The sequence below is a fragment of the Daucus carota genome, chromosome 1 (genome assembly GCF_001625215.2).
Source record: "Daucus carota subsp. sativus chromosome 1, DH1 v3.0, whole genome shotgun sequence".
NCBI lineage: Eukaryota > Viridiplantae > Streptophyta > Magnoliopsida > Apiales > Apiaceae > Daucus > Daucus carota.
In genome coordinates this window covers 39,824,501-39,842,357 of record NC_030381.2, presented here as the reverse complement: position 1 = coordinate 39,842,357, position 17,857 = coordinate 39,824,501, and the positions used below count along the sequence as shown (strand labels likewise).

At 34.0% G+C, this 17,857-nt stretch overlaps 3 protein-coding genes across 3 annotated transcripts; 2 read left to right on the top strand and 1 right to left on the bottom strand.

Moving 5' to 3' along the window:
• The first annotated feature begins 2,177 nt into the window (after positions 1-2,177).
• Positions 2,178-2,543, top strand: LOC108222609 (17.1 kDa class II heat shock protein-like). The gene has a single exon (XM_017396509.2). It carries the CDS (start codon positions 2,178-2,180, stop codon positions 2,541-2,543), a length of 366 nt encoding a protein of 121 aa, XP_017251998.2.
• Positions 2,544-4,269: 1,726 nt separating this feature from the next.
• Positions 4,270-9,432, bottom strand: LOC108205079 (uncharacterized). Its single transcript, XM_017374860.2, has 11 exons — positions 8,960-9,432; positions 8,808-8,883; positions 6,406-6,611; positions 6,182-6,268; positions 6,010-6,102; positions 5,510-5,664; positions 5,302-5,386; positions 5,128-5,214; positions 4,936-5,055; positions 4,725-4,826; positions 4,270-4,641 (listed from the first exon to the last, which is right to left on the bottom strand). The coding sequence occupies exons 1-11, from the start codon at positions 9,266-9,268 to the stop codon at positions 4,474-4,476; spliced, it is 1,488 nt and encodes a 495-aa protein (XP_017230349.1). The 5' UTR covers positions 9,269-9,432; the 3' UTR covers positions 4,270-4,473.
• A 3,272-nt stretch (positions 9,433-12,704) lies between these two features.
• On the top strand, positions 12,705-17,493 carry LOC108204759 (4-coumarate--CoA ligase-like 9). The gene is made up of 6 exons (XM_017374360.2): positions 12,705-13,851; positions 15,082-15,271; positions 15,837-15,982; positions 16,069-16,136; positions 16,649-16,751; positions 16,998-17,493. Exons 1-6 carry the CDS (start codon positions 12,847-12,849, stop codon positions 17,121-17,123), a joined length of 1,638 nt encoding a protein of 545 aa, XP_017229849.1. The 5' UTR covers positions 12,705-12,846; the 3' UTR covers positions 17,124-17,493.
• The last annotated feature ends 364 nt before the right edge of the window (positions 17,494-17,857 follow it).

The window sequence follows — 17,857 nt, the reverse complement described above, 5'->3', positions numbered from 1 at the left end:
ATGCATCATCTTTCGCTATTAAAGTTTCAATCGACTAGCTCAGTCTAAGATCTCTCCTAAATTTATCTTCAAAAATTTTACTCCCTATGTCCCTCTCATTTCTTTATAGTTTTCTCACACGGTTCGACGCGAATTTTAGGGCGCATATAAAACATAGTTCTATAATTATTTTTAAAAATTTTCTTCTTTGTATAAAAATTTAAACATCAAATTTTTATAAATTAGTTGGGTGGTAAATCAGTGAGTAAAAATTTATAAAAAATCCGAACTAATTTATAAAAATTAGTGAGTAAAAAATCCGAACTAATTTATAAAAATTAGTGAGTAAAAATTTGATGTTTAAATACTAGTAATCAAATTCGAACTTAAGTTGGTGGTTAAAAATAAAACCAAACCTAACGTTAGTGAATAAAAGGAAAAAAAAAATAGTTGGGTGATAAGTTTCTAAAAACACGATAAGTTAGAGTGACAAAAAAATCTATTTTCCTATTTTTAGTTAAGAGCTTTCTAAGAATCTTTATCTTTTTTTTTTTTTTGAATGGTCTACATAATCGTAGATGAATTGTATCGAAATACAATAAACCGCAACTGGGATTTCTTTCTTTCAAGAAAGTTTATCATCTAACCGAAAGCCATGCAAGCATAACTCCGGACGTTTAGACAATAAAGCTTAAATGAATGAGAAAAGAATACCCATACAGCTCGCTTCCACAGTATCCTGAGAAAAAACAGTCAAACAAAATATAAATTAATATACAAGAAAATCTAATAAAAACAAAAACAAAAGAGTTTATATATAAAAAAAATAGAGAGGAAATATATATATATATATATATATATATATATATAATATAGAATTATTAATAAATATCTAACCAAAGGAAAATCCTTTGGTTAGACACATTAAAATTTAATAATTTAACTGAAGAATAAAAATTGAGTTTAACACGTAATTAAATATATTAAATGCAATGACCATCAAAATGGTAAAATAAGCCATAAAAATGGCACTCAAAGCCATTAAAGGCATAAAATGTCATCAATAATGACCCCCATAAATGGTACTAAATATTCATAAATAATATTTATTCAATCACAATTTAAAACGTAACTGATACAATTAAAACTAATAAAGATAAATAATGAACAGCCAATAAGAGAGATCCCGTAATTAAAGTCAGTCCAAATTAAAATTAAATTATTGCCTAAAAATCATACAATCATGATAAATTATGAATTCATAAAATTTAAAATTTAAACCTTAAGAAGATAAATAAAGACCATCATAAATGTTATTAAATATTCATAAAGAATATTTAACAAGATATATTCCTTTCCAAAATTAACCGAAAAAATTGAATACTTGCATTTTAAAAAATTTGCACATAAATATACATACAAATATAATATATAAAAGCAACGCCATAATTCAAAATAAATTGATATCGAAACACTCAACAATATTACATGCACCTAAAAACATGTTAAAAAACTAAAAAGATTAATCTAGAAGATCAAATCACATACTTAACAAACACATACAATCAAGAACACCTATCGAAAATCTATATCGAGAATCTATAACAGACCTAATTTCAAACCGATATTCCGGTCAACCATCACAAATCCGGCTAAGATAAAACATGTTAGAAAAACGGGAAAAAATGGATACATAACTCGACTTGATCTACAAAACTAATCAAACAAAATTCTAAAACAGATACGAATCCATGATTTCAATCAACTCAAAATTCTATACAACCTTAAAATTAGAAGAGGAAAAGCATAAAATGATTTCTATGATGTAGATATGTTATCGTAATTCATAAGATATACAAAACAAAAAGAACAAGCAAAAACACATAGCAAGCATTTATTTTGGATCATAACAATATAATCAAAAAAAGATGAAAGAATCATACCTTTTCAAAGAGACGGAGATATTTTGAAAAACTATAAAATTGAGAGAATAAACATACCGAATCCGAAAATAAAATTCATAAATTGTCACGAGCAAAATCATCTTTTGATCCATCAAAATCTTTTAAATATTACATCACCTTGTTTTCTTTGGTCGCTCAGTACCTTCTTTCTTGATTGGCGGCGGTTCGTTGTTCGGATCTACATAGTATGCCACATCCCTTTTTTGGGGTCTCAATTTGTTGGCAATGTGTAAAATGAAGAAGATCCCCATCACTAGGATTATACTTATTTATGAATTATTATGCACCAGTAAGTTGGGTATCGATCATCCACTCCTCAACACTTTCTACCACATTCTAGACGATCATCCACTCCTCAACACTTTCTACCACATTCTAGACGATCAGCACGAGAGCAACAACAAGAACAAGTCTGAACAGGCGAGGAGCTATGTTCGCGACGCGAAAGCCATGGCGATGACTCCAGCTGATGTTAAAGAGTATCCGAATGCCTATGTGTTTGTGGTGGATATGCCTGGATTGAAATCAGGAGATATTAAGGTCCAGGTGGAGGATGAGAATGTGCTGGTGGTTTGCGGTGAGCGGATCCTGATCTTCTAAGAATCTTTATCTTGAATTAGAATTTTCATTACAAATTGTATTTGGGTAGAAAATAATAAATGAAATCTAAAGTGGCAAAATAGGTTTATGTTTTCAGAATCAGTTTCGGAGTCTGCAAATTCAACTCTATATAAACACCACGTCGCTTCATAGTTTTGTTTCATACATTCCACAATCCACCGTCGTTAACCAATTGTGAGCATGGCCAAAAACTACTCTCTCAACTTTTTAATCTTCTTCATTGCCCTCGTAATCTTCAACCTCCCCTCCTTGCATGCAACTCCATCATCTCCTCTGCCGCCTCTCAACCAAGAAGAAACCGATGCCGTCATCAAAGCTCTGCTTTGCGAAAGCAATTACGAAGCTCAGCTCTGCGAAAGCAACTTCACAATCTGGGCTCACTTATTAAATATCTCAAAAACCCAACTCGTTCTCCCCGTAAACGCCACCATGTTTGCCCCTACTGACGCTGCCATCACGCACCTCGCTGAGTTGAACGCTCATCTCATTCCCTACCACATAACTCCGAACCACCATCTCTTATTTTCGCATCTCTTAAACTTGAAACCATTGTCGCTCCTTCCAACTCTCGTTCCTGACAAAACTATTCTCATCACAAGTACTGTACCTTGGAGTTATAAGGTAGACAAGGCGATCATCACGCAGCCTAACATCTATATTTCGTCCCGGCTTGTTGTCCACGGAATTGATCACGTACTGGATTTACACCCTCAGCGATCGAGCATGCCACCACTCTTGCGTGCAGGGAATCAAGCCAGGATTTCTCCCTCACCCGCATAGAGCATATTAGTTACTAGATGAATCAATGTTTTTGAATTTTGAGATTGATTGTAGTTTAGATAAAGATTGTCTTCTTTAAATTCTGGTCTAGATAAGAGTAGAAGCCCATAAGTTTTCTCATGTAATTTGATCATGAATTTAATTCAGACTGTGATATTTTTCTGTTTTATTTGCCAGGCCGATTTTATAATATGAATTTTACTGTATAACTTATTAATCAAGTCAGACAAAGCAAAGCTTTATAAAAGAAGAACCCTTACTTCATACATGTAAACATTAACCAAACATACGTTCGTATTTTGAGACAACGAATATTTTGAATTGAAATTATACTTGATATGTTTTGTGGTGAGCCACCAGTGACCTGTGGTATATGAGACCTTTTCTCCAAATAATATAGAGAGTGACCAACATAATATTTCGCCCTTGCTAATTCAGATTGATAAGAAACAATCAGTTGGACCACCAAATGGTAGTAGAAACTGTATTTATAATTGCCTTTGCCCCATGTTTTCAGTAATTAGAACAGCTCCCCCAGTCGGTCTTCGTATATACATTCCAGTAGCAAGAATTTGAATATTCAACATAATCAGTTACATTAACTTTCTACAAAGTATATACAAAAGCCACTAAAAATAACAGCCAAGCAAATGCCATTTAATCCTTCAATGACAATCCCAATCAGTAGGATCTCCCGCATTTAGACAAAAAAATCAAATCCATAATTGTACAACACAATACAACTTAATGAATACACTTAAAAGAGACTGACCAACTTAACTATGCTGGACTGGATTGTGTTCTAAGTACATGTCAGTTACCTTGCAAGTTCAACGAATTTCTTCTTGATAAACCATATATGTTATATTCCTTTCAAGCCTACAATTGTCAGGCGCCATACCAGAATATGACTAAAAAAACCATCTTAAGAAATATATTTTTGTTACCTTCTCTTATAAGTGCAAATAATTATCTTTTAATAAGGTCCCGGATAGGGACATTCAAAAACTAAGAAACTTGCGCGATATCTGCAAATCAAGTACTGGATCTAGCATCAAAATATACAAATGAATAGGCGATGCAGGTGTGCAGGAAAGATCAGCAATAGACATGACATATAACATGCCTTTCATTTCAATATAGGGGCATATGGAGCTGGGCATGGAGATACAGTGACGTCCGGTAACTGGGTAATCATATCAACTATCACCTCCAAGCATGTACCTAGGACTTTTTTTTCCAACCTGACAAGTTGTGTTGCAACTCGCTTCTTTGGATCCAAACTAGGATCTGTCAACTGAAATAAAAAAGAGTATCATTTAAAACTGACAATCTGTCAATAGATTCCGTCAGCCTATGAATTTGAACTTTGATATGTACCATAGATTCATCCTCATCTAATGTGGTAGGATAACCTGCCAATCTCGCCCTAAAATAACTTGCAAGTTGGTCCAATACTGCTCTTTCCATACAAGGGCTTACCTAAAAACCCAAAAATTGTTATAACTGTTAATTGTACAAGGTACGAGCTCATTAGATAAATCATACTTTGGTTTTACTCCCCTAAATAAGCATAAAGAAATGACCATACCGGACAAATTGGACCTTGTGAAGATATTACAGACTGCATCTCTGAGGGATCTGAGACATATCCAAGTCTTAAATAAGGTAGCAAATCAAGAACAGCCTCTCTTTCCTTCCCCACATTCACCTGTTGCAGAGGGGGTAATATTTAATAAAATGTGAGAGGACCCTAGAAGCAGCTTCCAGAAAAGATTCATACCTGGAACACTTGGACAGATAATTTTCCATTCTTTTGAGCAACTAATCTTTTGTCCTGATATTGAGGATCTTCTGTATTTAACGCTGCCTGGTAGAAGCAAAAATAGAGAAAATTTTAACAACGCCAATCAAAACAAAACGGCTAATTCATGCTAGTGAAAGTAGAACCAATTACCTCAATCATAATACGGTCATAAGGATTATCATCATCCACAAAACCATAGTTTATAAGCAATTTGGAATTAGGCTGTGGACCACACCTACAATAAGTACCAGCTAGTAAGAGTTTTCAATATTTTGTTTAATTGTGAGTATGCACAAGACGCCTCAAAGGGCTCCTCTGCCCACAAAAATTGTTAGCACAAATACATCAAAGATCATACCATACAAAAATTGGATCCCCTGCCTTGTAAGGACGATCTACAACCAGTTGAACAGCATCATCAACAGCAGTCAACATCGCCTTACATCTGCTTCCATACGATAATAACGGGGGTCCAAGTGGTACCAACGCAAATCTCCGGGCCAAACTCACTCTCTGAGTTCAAAGGTATCACACGGTTTACATGAACTCTTAGCAAGGTAATCAGCAAGTCAAATTATTGACAAAAATCATGGCTCCTTTACGCTTTTTCTTACTTGCAAAATATCCACATGAATCAATTCTTCTACCAATTACTTTAATAGTCAATGAAATAATTTTTAATAAATTGTTAGAAGAGGTACTGATCTTCATTTCTGTAATTTAATCCGCAAGATCCAAACTAATTAAAATCTTCTGAAACGACATTGATATTAAAATCTTACAGGAAAAGGACTCATGAATATACTGTTTCATGATTCTTAGTTAAGCTGTACCCACTGACCAGTTAGGAAGGCAAACCTGCAAATGTACAACACAAGACTGAACTGCAACAAAGGCTTGTTTGAATATATCAAAAGGAAAGGCTTCTGTGGGTATATCATACGGGTATTGCTGCAACAGGAAGAACACAACATTACCATCTGAAATAGGAAAAAACTTTATCTCTGAAAGAGGGACAAAAATAAGTAACCTGAAACAAAGACCCGGCCATAAACCAGACAGTGTCAAGCTCATTATATTCTCTTCTGATCCCTTCAGCTCGTTCCAAAACTTCAGCCTAGTATTATCAAACAGAAATTATCTTCGGTTGCTTAAGAAAACAAGTCTTTCTTATTGTTAAATATTAAAGTGTCAACATAGATCTAGAATTTTGAAAAGCATTAATATTTACCAAACATTCAAATGCATATATACCTTAGTGGGACTGCCAGTTAAATAATTAAGTTCAACATCGGACCATAATAGGGGTGATTCAACGGCAAGCTGCCCCCTCCCTCTCTGACGATCAAGCTCTCTGATGTAAGGGTACCAAAAAGACTTCTTTCCTTGCTTTTTTTCATACATCAAATATAATGCTAAGCAAGCAAGCTCCGACAATTTGTTTGTGGTTAAGAGTTCAGCTGCATTAAGCATTTAATCTTCACTCAATAGGCTAAAGTATCATAATAACAATTCACACATATCTATCTTTATATTAACTATGAATTTATATTGAGCAACATACTTTAAAATTTTGCTTTGTCTCTAACTTAGAAAATTTAAGTAATCATTCCATGCTCAACTTAAATTACATTAAAAAAATGTAAAATAAAACAAAACGTTGCATCACAAAGTTTGTGGAATAGCACATACTCTTATGTAGTGCATATAGTTATATAGAACAGTGAACCACCGGTCCTTATTTTCATGAATACAAGAAAAGATGTATTCAATCAACAATGATACCCTCCAAATAATATGAATCGTAACTTTCATTACATTAACCATTCCAACATCAGTCCCCCAATGAGATCTTCTAAATCTGTAAGTCACAGTATAATTCTATAATTGTTTGCTTTGACAGCCATTCTCAATATTTTCTTCGTAGAAATCATTTGTTCCCCTCTCCCAAATGATTAATTTCTCTTCATTCCTAAAAATTATTTGACATTATTATAAAGCATATTATGTAACATCCTAGACCTAAACAAATTATTCAAACATAGTTACTTTGGTTCAAATTTATACAACAGAAATTGAGGTGGAAAAGAAATGGCCATGAAGCCATTAGTACAATCAAAATTAAGTAAAATAATTAATGAAATTATGAAAGAAAATGAAAGTGGAAGTAGCTAAGAAAGTCACGTGGAAATTTAAATGATTAAATTAGTTTGGATTCTTGTATTAACATAAAAAAAGGAAATAGAATATATATTCAAAAATTAAAGGAAAAAATGATTTAAAAAAATGACCATGTTGGATTGAGTACATATATTTAACCCAAGAAACCAATAAACCCCGGATCCTGAACCATCAAACTTCTCAGGACCCGCCATATTTTGGATCCAAATATTTTACAAATGCGAGGGGCCCTTGCACGCCATCCTCTAAACATATACCCACAACCATTACCCAATTGGGCAAGACACGCCACCAACCCCATGTGATCACCGCATGAGGTCCACAGACAAGAGCATGTCTTCCATGCCAGCCATGCGAGGCACAGGCTAGCCCAAGAGGGAAAAGGACCGACATATAGGAGACCTATTAAACATGTGGCCTCAATCCAAGGCATACAATGACTAAAACTTATCATAATCAATAGTTAGAATTTCACGTACATACCCAAGGCTCCGATAATTACCCTATAAATAGGTCTATAATTAGATGTTTTGGGGTTACTCAGTTTTCACTTTTCCACTCGCAATTATACACACAGAGTTTAGAATAATTTATTCTCCAAGGAAGTTCTTATTCAGTGGGACTCGCGCACCCCCTCCCGTATCGTTTTATAGGGTCCACTTGCAGCTACACCAAACATCCACCCACATTCCAGCATTATTCGATACCAGCACTATTCGAGGAGAAGGTGAACACTAGCAGCCTGCTTGTCCGGGCTTGAAGCCTAAAGTTTAAGTCATTTTCGACTTTAAGTTAAAAAGTGTCTGTTTGTGTAATAAGTTAGACTTAAAATTAAAAATAAGCCGAAAACTGAATTAAAGACAGAAGTTAGTCAAGGTACTTTTTTAAATAACTTATTTATTATTATGATTATATCTTAAAAACTTAATATCATTATTCAAATGGATAATCTATTAAATTTTTAATAACTAATTGGCCCCAAATAATATAAAATTATCCAAGAAGAAAAATTAAGTCACATTAAGTTGTGCACTATCACGCCCTTATCACATTTAGTCGGAAAAAGGCATAAGTCATAATTTTAAGTTTAGATTATCTTAAGTTTCCCGAAACAGGCTCTAGGGTGGATTTTGAAGTTATCAATTACAAATACAGTATAGTAACAGGGTGTCACATATTATCTTGCAAATTGACTAATTAAGAGATCATATCTTGAAGACATAGAGATAAAGTGAGTGTTTAGAGACGATTGAAACTCAACAAATTATAGATCCAAAACCATTTAGGCATAATGTTAGTTCCAAATCAAGTTATGTATTTGCAACGACTGAACTAATACAACTGGAGAAAACATTTCCCTGCAACTTAAATGTGCTATCATCATTTTTGTACCAAAATCATCATATCATCACATAAAAATAGGAACAAAGTACAGAAATGAAGAAAGGAAATGTAAATATATTCCAGCACCTTACCAACAGTTTCGTTCCCCAAAACTCTCTCGAGTGTGACCACCAATCCACTGGGAACCGAAAACGCAACATCGCCTGCCTGAAAAAAACAAACAAAAAACTGAGACATCGATTGCGAGGCCAATACAATAGAATTACAGGAGTAGCATCCTGACCTGAAGATCCTGACTAGCAGCAACATAATGAATGGGCCTCGGGATGACTCGACAAGGCCTATCCTTAAGAACAACCTTACAAGGCGGCAATCCATTTTGGTGCATCCACGATTTCAAATCCGCAATCTCATCTTCTTTCTTGCTCACTATCTCCGCTGAATTTCCTGCAACAAGTGTATCGGAATTCAAAGCTAAACAAACGCTCCTCCCACCAAATTGACTCGAGTTTCTGCTAGTAAATACACAGCTTCTCAACGAAAGACGATGCGTTGAACAGGGAATCGAAGAGATTTGAAAACAGAGGTCCATTGTTATATTTCAATTTCAGGCCAGAATTAGATGTAGAATTTACAGATACAATTTTAGGGTTTTAAGTAGAGTGAAAATGGATTCTTGTTAGAAACAACGAGACATTCCAGATGTCGTATGGAACAAGTGTGGAAGTGGTGATAAAGTGGATAATTTCTCGTTCTGTATCCTATAGTTGATTTTGGCTCAAAACAACTCCAACCATCTCCTTTCATCTTTTTTTTTTAATTCTATATAATTTAATTATTAACTCTTAATAATTATTTATCAAAAAAACTCTTAATAATTATTTAAAGCATAAAGCTGCACATTTTCTCCATTAATTTTATAAGGGAAAATAGATTTTTTTGTCACCGAACTTATTATGTTTTTAGAAACTTGTCACTCAACTAAAATTTTTTTTCCTTTTAGTCACTGATGTTAGGTATGGATTTGTTTTTAGCCACTAATTTAGGTTCGGATATGATTATTAGCATTGTAATATTTTTTGTAGCATCATTACTACATAGTGATAGTATATAATTTTTTGATAATATGATGTATGTTTATATCTTTGTATGTAGAAATAATAACATAAAATGAGATGATATAATATTAAAATCAGGAAAATTCGTAATTAGAATTCTAGAAATTCATTAAATCATCAGTATGAAATCACTGACTTCAAATAATTTATGCTCTCCATGATAAAATAAAGTCTAATTGAGTGATACGATGCATCATCTTTCACTATTAAAGTTTCAATAGCCTAGTTCAGCCTAAGATCTCTCTTAAATTTATCCTCATAATTTTTAATAACTTTATCTTATTATAATTTTCAAGATAAAGATAAATAAATAGAGAGGAAAATTTAATCTTCGATAATTTATGAGATTTTCTTTTTGCGTATAAAAATTCAAACACTAAATTTTTATTCGGAAGAAAAAATAAAATAATTTATGAATACATTTTTAGAAACCGTAAAATGCGTGTTTAACTCTTATCACTGAAAATAAACGATCTTGGGTACATAAAGTACTATATATAAAGATAGACATATATCAAATCATCAAAATATTACAGGTTATCACAATATTTTAATAATACTACAAAGAATTAATATAATGGTAATAATCAAATCCGAACCTAATTTTAGTGGCAAAAAAAATTCTGAACCTAACATCAGTGACTAAAAGGAAAAAAACAATTAGTTGAGTGGCAAGTTTCTAAACACATAATAAGTTCGGTGACAAAAAAATCTATTTTCCCATTTTATTTTACATACTCATAGTTCCTTTTTTTATTGAACTGTACATGGATTTAAATGAAAACGATATATTTTTCTAAAGAGAGAATGAATCTCATCAGAAAAGATTTGTCAAAATTTTGTTGGAGATAATATTTTTATTAAATAATATTTATCATATAAGCGGTACGAAAGATGAGCAAGAAAGTTAAATAATAAAATTTTATTGTCTACAAAGACAGACTCATCTTAAGTATATTTTTTCAGTCATTTCATGAAATCTCTTCCAATAAACATAAGAACATACGAAAAATAAAAAATAAAAAGCGATATATAAAAAATTATATATTGTATAATTATCAAGAAAAAAGGAAATAACGTCTAACCAAAAACCTTTAATTAAACCGTAAAGGAAAAAAGATAATATATAAAAAATTTAATTTGACAAAAACATGGCGATCCAACAAAACGTCACTTAATTGTATCATAAATGTCAAAATATACATCATTAATCATCAATGAAGAACATAATTAACATTCAACTTTTTTAAAATAGATTTATGACATTTTCAAAAAATATATTATTTATACAAGAAAATGACAACATTAAAGTAATAAAAAGACTTTACAAAATGTTTTCTAGCCGACTCTTGCATTTGAGCGAAATGTTTTCTTCTATTCCGTTGAGAAGCAGAAATAGTCTTTGCAAAAGTTGAATATGGAGGATATAAACCATAAATTAGGTAGTATCCCATATCATATGTGTGAGTGTGACCAGCAATGGTATATTTAATTTTGGGTGCTCGATCTTCTACCTATTTAGAAAATAAGTTGGATTGATCTAACACATTTATATCATTTAGTGATCCTCATTATTCGAAATAATCGTGCCATTATCATAGATCGTGTGAAGCAATAGTTCTGAGGATAATAGCAGTCGGACATTTTTTCTACTTCAGTGCATACAATCTATGCTACCTAGCATTCTAGAAAACCATCGTCAGTCATTCAACTTTCTTAAATATTGCTTTCCAAATATTTGAACAGTTGGTACCACAAAATTTCTAACACTTTCAATGGTCATGTTGTTACCAATGTGAACACAATCATCAACAATATCTGCTAGAATTAAATACGCGATAATTATTGTAACGATTATTTTTTGAAATGATTATAGTCTAGAGACTCCAAAGATATTATACCTTTGCACAAAACATGTATCGGGGGATTCAATGGCTGCTTGAATTCAAGAGAATAAATTTCTTCTCATAAGAAAGATATAATCCGGATATATAAAATGTCGTCGAAATAATCTCGGAAGATGTCTTAATGTCCAACTATTTTGTTACGATTAATAGTTTGAAAACCTCGGTTGTGTATCTACTGATTTAATTCATAGATAAATACAACAACATTTAAGATTTATTTCTTCCCCCCCTCCTCTTATTCATAAATCAAATATTGTATTACATCCCAGGGATCCATCAAGAGATTTCTAAAACTACATCAATTGATTTCATTCAAAATTTTCAGATTTAAATTAATTATAAAAAATGCACCAAAATTTTGAGTTATTCATTTATGATTTTAAATTATGCTACAAAATTTAATATTATTCAATTAGGATTTTAAATTATGTTTAATGGTTTAATGGTATTCGGTTGTGATTATTTAAAATTTATGAAATTCTAATGATATTCAAATACTTGTGAATTTTTTTAAATTTCATAAATGTTGGAATTTATAAGATTGTTTATTGTATTTTATAAATTTTGAAATCTCATCATCGTTTATGGATATTAAAATATTGTGTTTAAATTCTAAAAATTCTACATAAAATTTGCGATAAGTTATGTTAAATTCACGTAAAAATCTTTAAATTTTATAAATTATATATAAATTATTAAAATGCTGATTGAATACACCGCTTTGATCTTTGATGGCACTATGGGGCCGTTTGGGTTAGCTTAAAAGAAGTGACTTCTTGCTTAAACTAAAGAAGTGGAGTAGAAATGAGAAGTAAATAAGTTAATAAAGTGTTTGGAAAAGAAGCAGAAGCTATGAGAGAGAAGCTAGCATTCTCAGCTTCTTAAAAGTGCTTCTACTTCTTTACACAAACGGGTAAAGAGAAGCAGAAGCCAGAAGCAGGAGCTGCTTCTGCAAAACAAACGGGGCCTATATCTTAACATTTTTCTACAATAACTAAAAATCGATCGTGTCCAAAACATGCGAGTTCATTTAAACATGTGCACTTAAAATTCCCGTGTTATGTAATCTTGTCCAGAATTGATAATTTGAAGACTGATACTTTGAGCTCCACGCAAACAGAGTGGTGCATACGTTGACATTTCCCATGGAAAACTCAGATGGAAACATGGTTGACCCTAGCAATGGCTACTCCGCCTCAACAAAAACATTCCACAGTCTCCGGCCGGTGGTCCCCCTGCCGGCGGAAAACACACCTCTCTCCGCCGCAGCTTACTCTCTGTCTCTCCAACGCACCACCACCGCCACCCACCCAACAGCCATCATAGACTCCGAAACCGGCCACCGAGTCTCCTACTCCGAGTTCACTCACCTCACTCAAAACCTAGCCTCGTACTTATCAACTCAGCTCAAGCTCACCAAAGGCCAAACCGCATTCATCTTATCTCCCAACTCTAAATCAATTCCAGTCCTCTATTTCTCTCTCCTCTCTCTCGGCGTCATCATCTCTCCCGCGAATCCAGTCAGCACAGCCGCCGAGATCTCCCGCCAAATTCAGTTATCACGCCCTGTCATCGCGTTCGCCACGTCGGACACGTCTCACAAGCTCCCCGCTCTAAAGCACCGGACGATCCTCCTCGACTCGCCCGAGTTCGACTCAATGATGCGGTCTCCTCGTAATTCGAGTTACAAACAAGCAGTCCACGTGGCACAGTCGGATACGGCCGCCGTGCTCTACTCCTCCGGGACGACGGGGCAGGTCAAAGGAGTGGCGTTGACTCATCGCAATTTGATCGCGATTACTTGTAGCTACCAGGTGGATGAGCCGAGGGAGAATCCTTCGGTGATCATGTTAACTGCTCCGTTTTTTCATGTGATTGGGTTTTTTTACTGTGTCAAGTCGGTGAGTTTGAGTGAGACGATGGTGGTTATGAAGAGATTTGACATGAGCAAGATGTGTAGAGCTGTGCAGGATTTTAAAATTACGCAGATTGTGGGCGCGCCGCCTGTGGTTGTGGCAATGGTTAAGGATAGTACGACAGATGGATTTGATCTTGGTTCCTTGGAGATGGTGGGATCGGGTGGGGCTCCGTTGGGGAAGGATATGATTGCTGCCTTTAAAGCCAAATTTCCGGATAAAGAATTGTTCCAGGTGGTGATACTTATCTTACTCTTACATCCATGATTAATTTTTCATTTGATCGATTTGGTTCTGTTTATTTGGATTAGTTGGTTAATATATAACTGTAATGTCAAGTGGAAGAAGATATGCCCCAAAATTCGCTGCCCTCAACGAAAATCATGAACATTTTGTATATGTGTCCTCCATTGTTTAGTTTTCTGCTGGTAATCTTGATCATCTGTTTAATAACCAAGGAAAATCTTTAATGGAGTAGAATTATAAAAAAAAGGAAGACAAAATGGTTTTTATTGCGACAAGGAATCATATAAGTAGCAATGTATCACGGCCAGAGCAGAAATGTATCCATTGTCTCCATAACTGAAAGGGGTTTCCCCACCCGGAAGTACTATCCTAGCACCATCTACAACCATCCAATTCTGATCAGACTTATCCTTTGACAGATGAGCTTGAGGTATATTTGTCTTCCAAACGTCATCCCTACTTGCTGGCCATCTAATTGGGATCTGGGACGCCAATTACACCCTATTAAATTAAGTAGACGATATACATCTATACATCTGTGTGGAATCTCTTAGTAGTTTCTTTGCTAGCTCACTAGTAGTTCGTCATATTGAATATAAAAATATTGACGATTATATTATATTTAGTAAGATGAGGATTCAAAAAAAACCTTGTAAACATTGGTCGGTGGAATAAGACAATTGTAGCGGGAGTAGTGAGGAGGACAATGTCGTTCATAATGCTACATCATGGTGAAATTAAGCTTCAACTTGAGCTTATAAATCACATGTCTATCCAAACAAGGTATCAATAGTAGCCGATATCACAAAGCTTGAAAAACAAAGAGAAAATGCACGATCAATTGACAAATAAGTAGAGAGGAGAAAGTGTAGGCAATTAGAAAAGGCAGACATACAGGGATAGTCTTACGAACAAATCTAGGAATGTGGTTGTTGGAGATAAATTAAAGTGGAGTCTTCATGGGTTGTGGTAAGGGAGGGAGGACATCGTTTACATAGTCCCTGGACTAGAATTTATTTATATTAACAAGTCAAATCAGTATTTGGTTCATGATAGAAATACTTTTCATCTAATATAAATGGGACAATCAGAAGACTGTGGAAGTAACTTTTACATTTTAATCTAGTTTACTGATTAAGCAAATGTCATAGTTAAACTGAAGATTTATTTTGTCAATTTTTATCGCTTCAGAAACTGATTCTTGCTTGGTTTATTAAGGGTTATGGAATGACTGAAACAGCTGGAGCCATCTTTCGATCTACAAGCCCTGAAGAAAGTTTGCACCGGGGTTCAGTTGGGAAGCTAACAGGACACTGCCAGGCAAGAATTGTTGATCCAGAGTCGGGCAATGCTCTGCCTCCTGGCAAGCTAGGGGAGCTATGGATTAGAGGACCCCTAGTAATGAAAGGTAGAGCAATTAAGTTATCTTGGCTTCCTTGATGCTTGATAAAAACATTTACTTGCTTGTGTCTCAACTCTCAATGTATCTTCATTCATCATTCTCTCGTCTACAATATATTAATTTGACTTATTGAAGCCATTTGTTGAGATGATGCCACATTTTTTTGATAAAGCTATAAGCTAGGAAGCATGTGTGCGGGTGTGGGTACGGGAATGCGCTGTACGGGGATTCGGCAAATTTTAATGTATTAAGAATATCTGAATATATATTATGCATGTATTTTCAATAGTTACATTTATGTTTTAACCAACTGATCAAATAAATAAGTTCATTATCCTTAATAATTGACATGATAATTATTTGATAACACAATTGTTGCTTTATAAAGTAGTTAAGTGATTAAGTAATCAATTAATTACATAATTAATTATTTTAACAAGAATCCCCAAGAACCCGCACGCACCCAAGAACCCCCAAGAATCGAGTGCTCAGTGCGGCGGGTGAGTGAAGAATCCCCGCTTTTCAGGTTACAAGTAATGTCTCAACTGACACTGTGGTTGATATTGTACAGGTTATATTGGTAATCCTCAGGCAACTTCTGAAACATTGGTAGGTGATGGGTGGCTAAGGACTGGTGATCTTTGTTATATCGACAATGAAGGTTTTCTTTTCGTTGTTGACAGACTAAAGGAATTAATCAAGTATAAGGGGTACCAGGTACTGTTATCCCCTCTATGTATTCATGGTTTTCCTCTTTTATTAGTTTAATTGCATTGCTTACGATTGATGATATGATATTGCAGGTCCCTCCTGCAGAACTAGAACAATTGCTTCAGTCTCACCCAGAGATAGTAGATGCTGCAGTTATTCCGTAAGTTTCAATCTCCTTAACTATAAGAACACTTGTAAAATGATGTCGTGTATCCACTGAAGCCATTTCTTGTCAACAATGTAAAAGTTCTAGTTATTTTGAATGTGCTTTATATCAAAAGAATTAGCTCATAGTTGCTTTGCAGTTTTAGCATTAAAGATCATCCTTCATTTACATTAAATCTCTCTACATACCCGGAACCTAATAGGGAATTTGTGGCATTGATCGATATTAAATATTGACTTGCTAGGAAAATAATTAGAATGGATAATGCAGAATAATATCTCGAAGTGGTGGGTTTGAGCCATGTAGTTTAAATTAATTAAAATGGAATAGAGGATAGAATGAAAAAAAAAATCATGAATTTTAAGACTATCAAAAAAAAAAAAGAAGAAGAAATTAAGCACTTTCCTCTCGGCTGATTCTCTCCAACTAATCACAACATTATTGTTAGTTATGCTTTCTTTTATGTTTATCTTAGCTACTGAAAGTTTGAAGGATGACTGTTGTAGATTCCCTGATGAAGAGGCTGGGGAAGTGCCTATGGCTTGTGTGGTAAAACGTTCTGAAAGTAGGATCAATGAGTCACAAGTGATGGATTTTGTTGCGAAGCAGGTTAGTAGTTTGTTTTCCAACATTACTAAAAGTAGGCGCTGGTTTTCATTTATATATTTGAACTGAATAGTACTTAATGCAATAGGTGTTTATACACAAGCTGTAACAGAAGTAGTACTTCAAAAGATTGTCCAAAACACCTGTCGTCACTCAATGTACTACGTCAAAGCAAATAGCTTGACCAATGACTATGAATTGATGATTTCCTTTCACTTATACATTATATGTTGGTTTATAAAATTGTAGGTTGCACCATACAAGAAAATTAGGCGGGTATCCTTCGTTAATTCAATCCCAAAAAGTGCAGCTGGGAAAATTCTGAGAAAGGATTTAAGAAAGGCTGCTACATTAGGATCTCTATCCAAGATGTGATATAACTTTTCCACGGTGTAGGGAGATCCACTTATATACTTAGTGAACTTTAACACAACAAACTCTGAATGGTATACTTCTTGATTAATTCATCATGTCATATACTTGCAAGACTCGAGTTACTGAATAACTTGCTCCATCTGTATTTGGAGTACCGGTCTGAAAATTCAGTAAATTTATAAGAATGAATTCAAGTATTCTATATCTGCTTTGTGCAAGTAAATCCATACAGGGTTGTAGTGTCTGTTAGGTCCAACATATAGGAATGGTGTAATATATAAGGGATCTTGAATTACATGTGTATTTATGCTGCACTGAACTGTGAAGCAAAAGCATGCAAGTGCTTTCCCAAGCTAAAATAACTTCATCATTTCTGTTCTTGTTTGGAGTAAAGAAGTCCATTTTCCATAACCCGACATTTGTCACTGTTAACTTGTGCTGAAGATGAACTGAGATCTAGGAAGAAGTTTTGAAATCGAAATTGTTGTTAAGATTGGATCTAGGATTTTATCAGATCTCAACAATATGAATAAACACAAAAAATTCAATTCCATTTCCTTACTAAGATGTTGAGCAACCATTGGCTAATCGATGGGTTTTTAAATTGTATTAAAAAAATTGTAGCGCAGAGGAAAAGTAGAACTATAATGTGAGGTGCTTGTTTAGATTGTTCTTCGTGTTGCTACTATTGGATCTGTATTTTAAAGTGGAATTGCTAATTGAGTGAAGTGACC

Coding starts and splice junctions, on each gene's coding strand:
- LOC108205079 (XM_017374860.2), bottom strand. CDS start 9,268: ATGGACCTCTGTTTTCAAATCTCTTCGATTCCCTGTTCAACGCATCGT. Junction 6,269..6,405: donor TAACTGGCAGTCCCACTAAG/GTATATATGCAT, acceptor TGATAATACTAG/GCTGAAGTTTTGGAACGAGC. Junction 4,827..4,935: donor CACAAGGTCCAATTTGTCCG/GTATGGTCATTT, acceptor TTGGGTTTTTAG/GTAAGCCCTTGTATGGAAAG.
- LOC108204759 (XM_017374360.2), top strand. CDS start 12,847: ATGGAAAACTCAGATGGAAACATGGTTGACCCTAGCAATGGCTACTCC. Junction 15,272..15,836: donor AGGACCCCTAGTAATGAAAG/GTAGAGCAATTA, acceptor GATATTGTACAG/GTTATATTGGTAATCCTCAG. Junction 16,137..16,648: donor GTAGATGCTGCAGTTATTCC/GTAAGTTTCAAT, acceptor TGACTGTTGTAG/ATTCCCTGATGAAGAGGCTG.
- LOC108222609 (XM_017396509.2), top strand. CDS start 2,178: ATGAAGAAGATCCCCATCACTAGGATTATACTTATTTATGAATTATTA.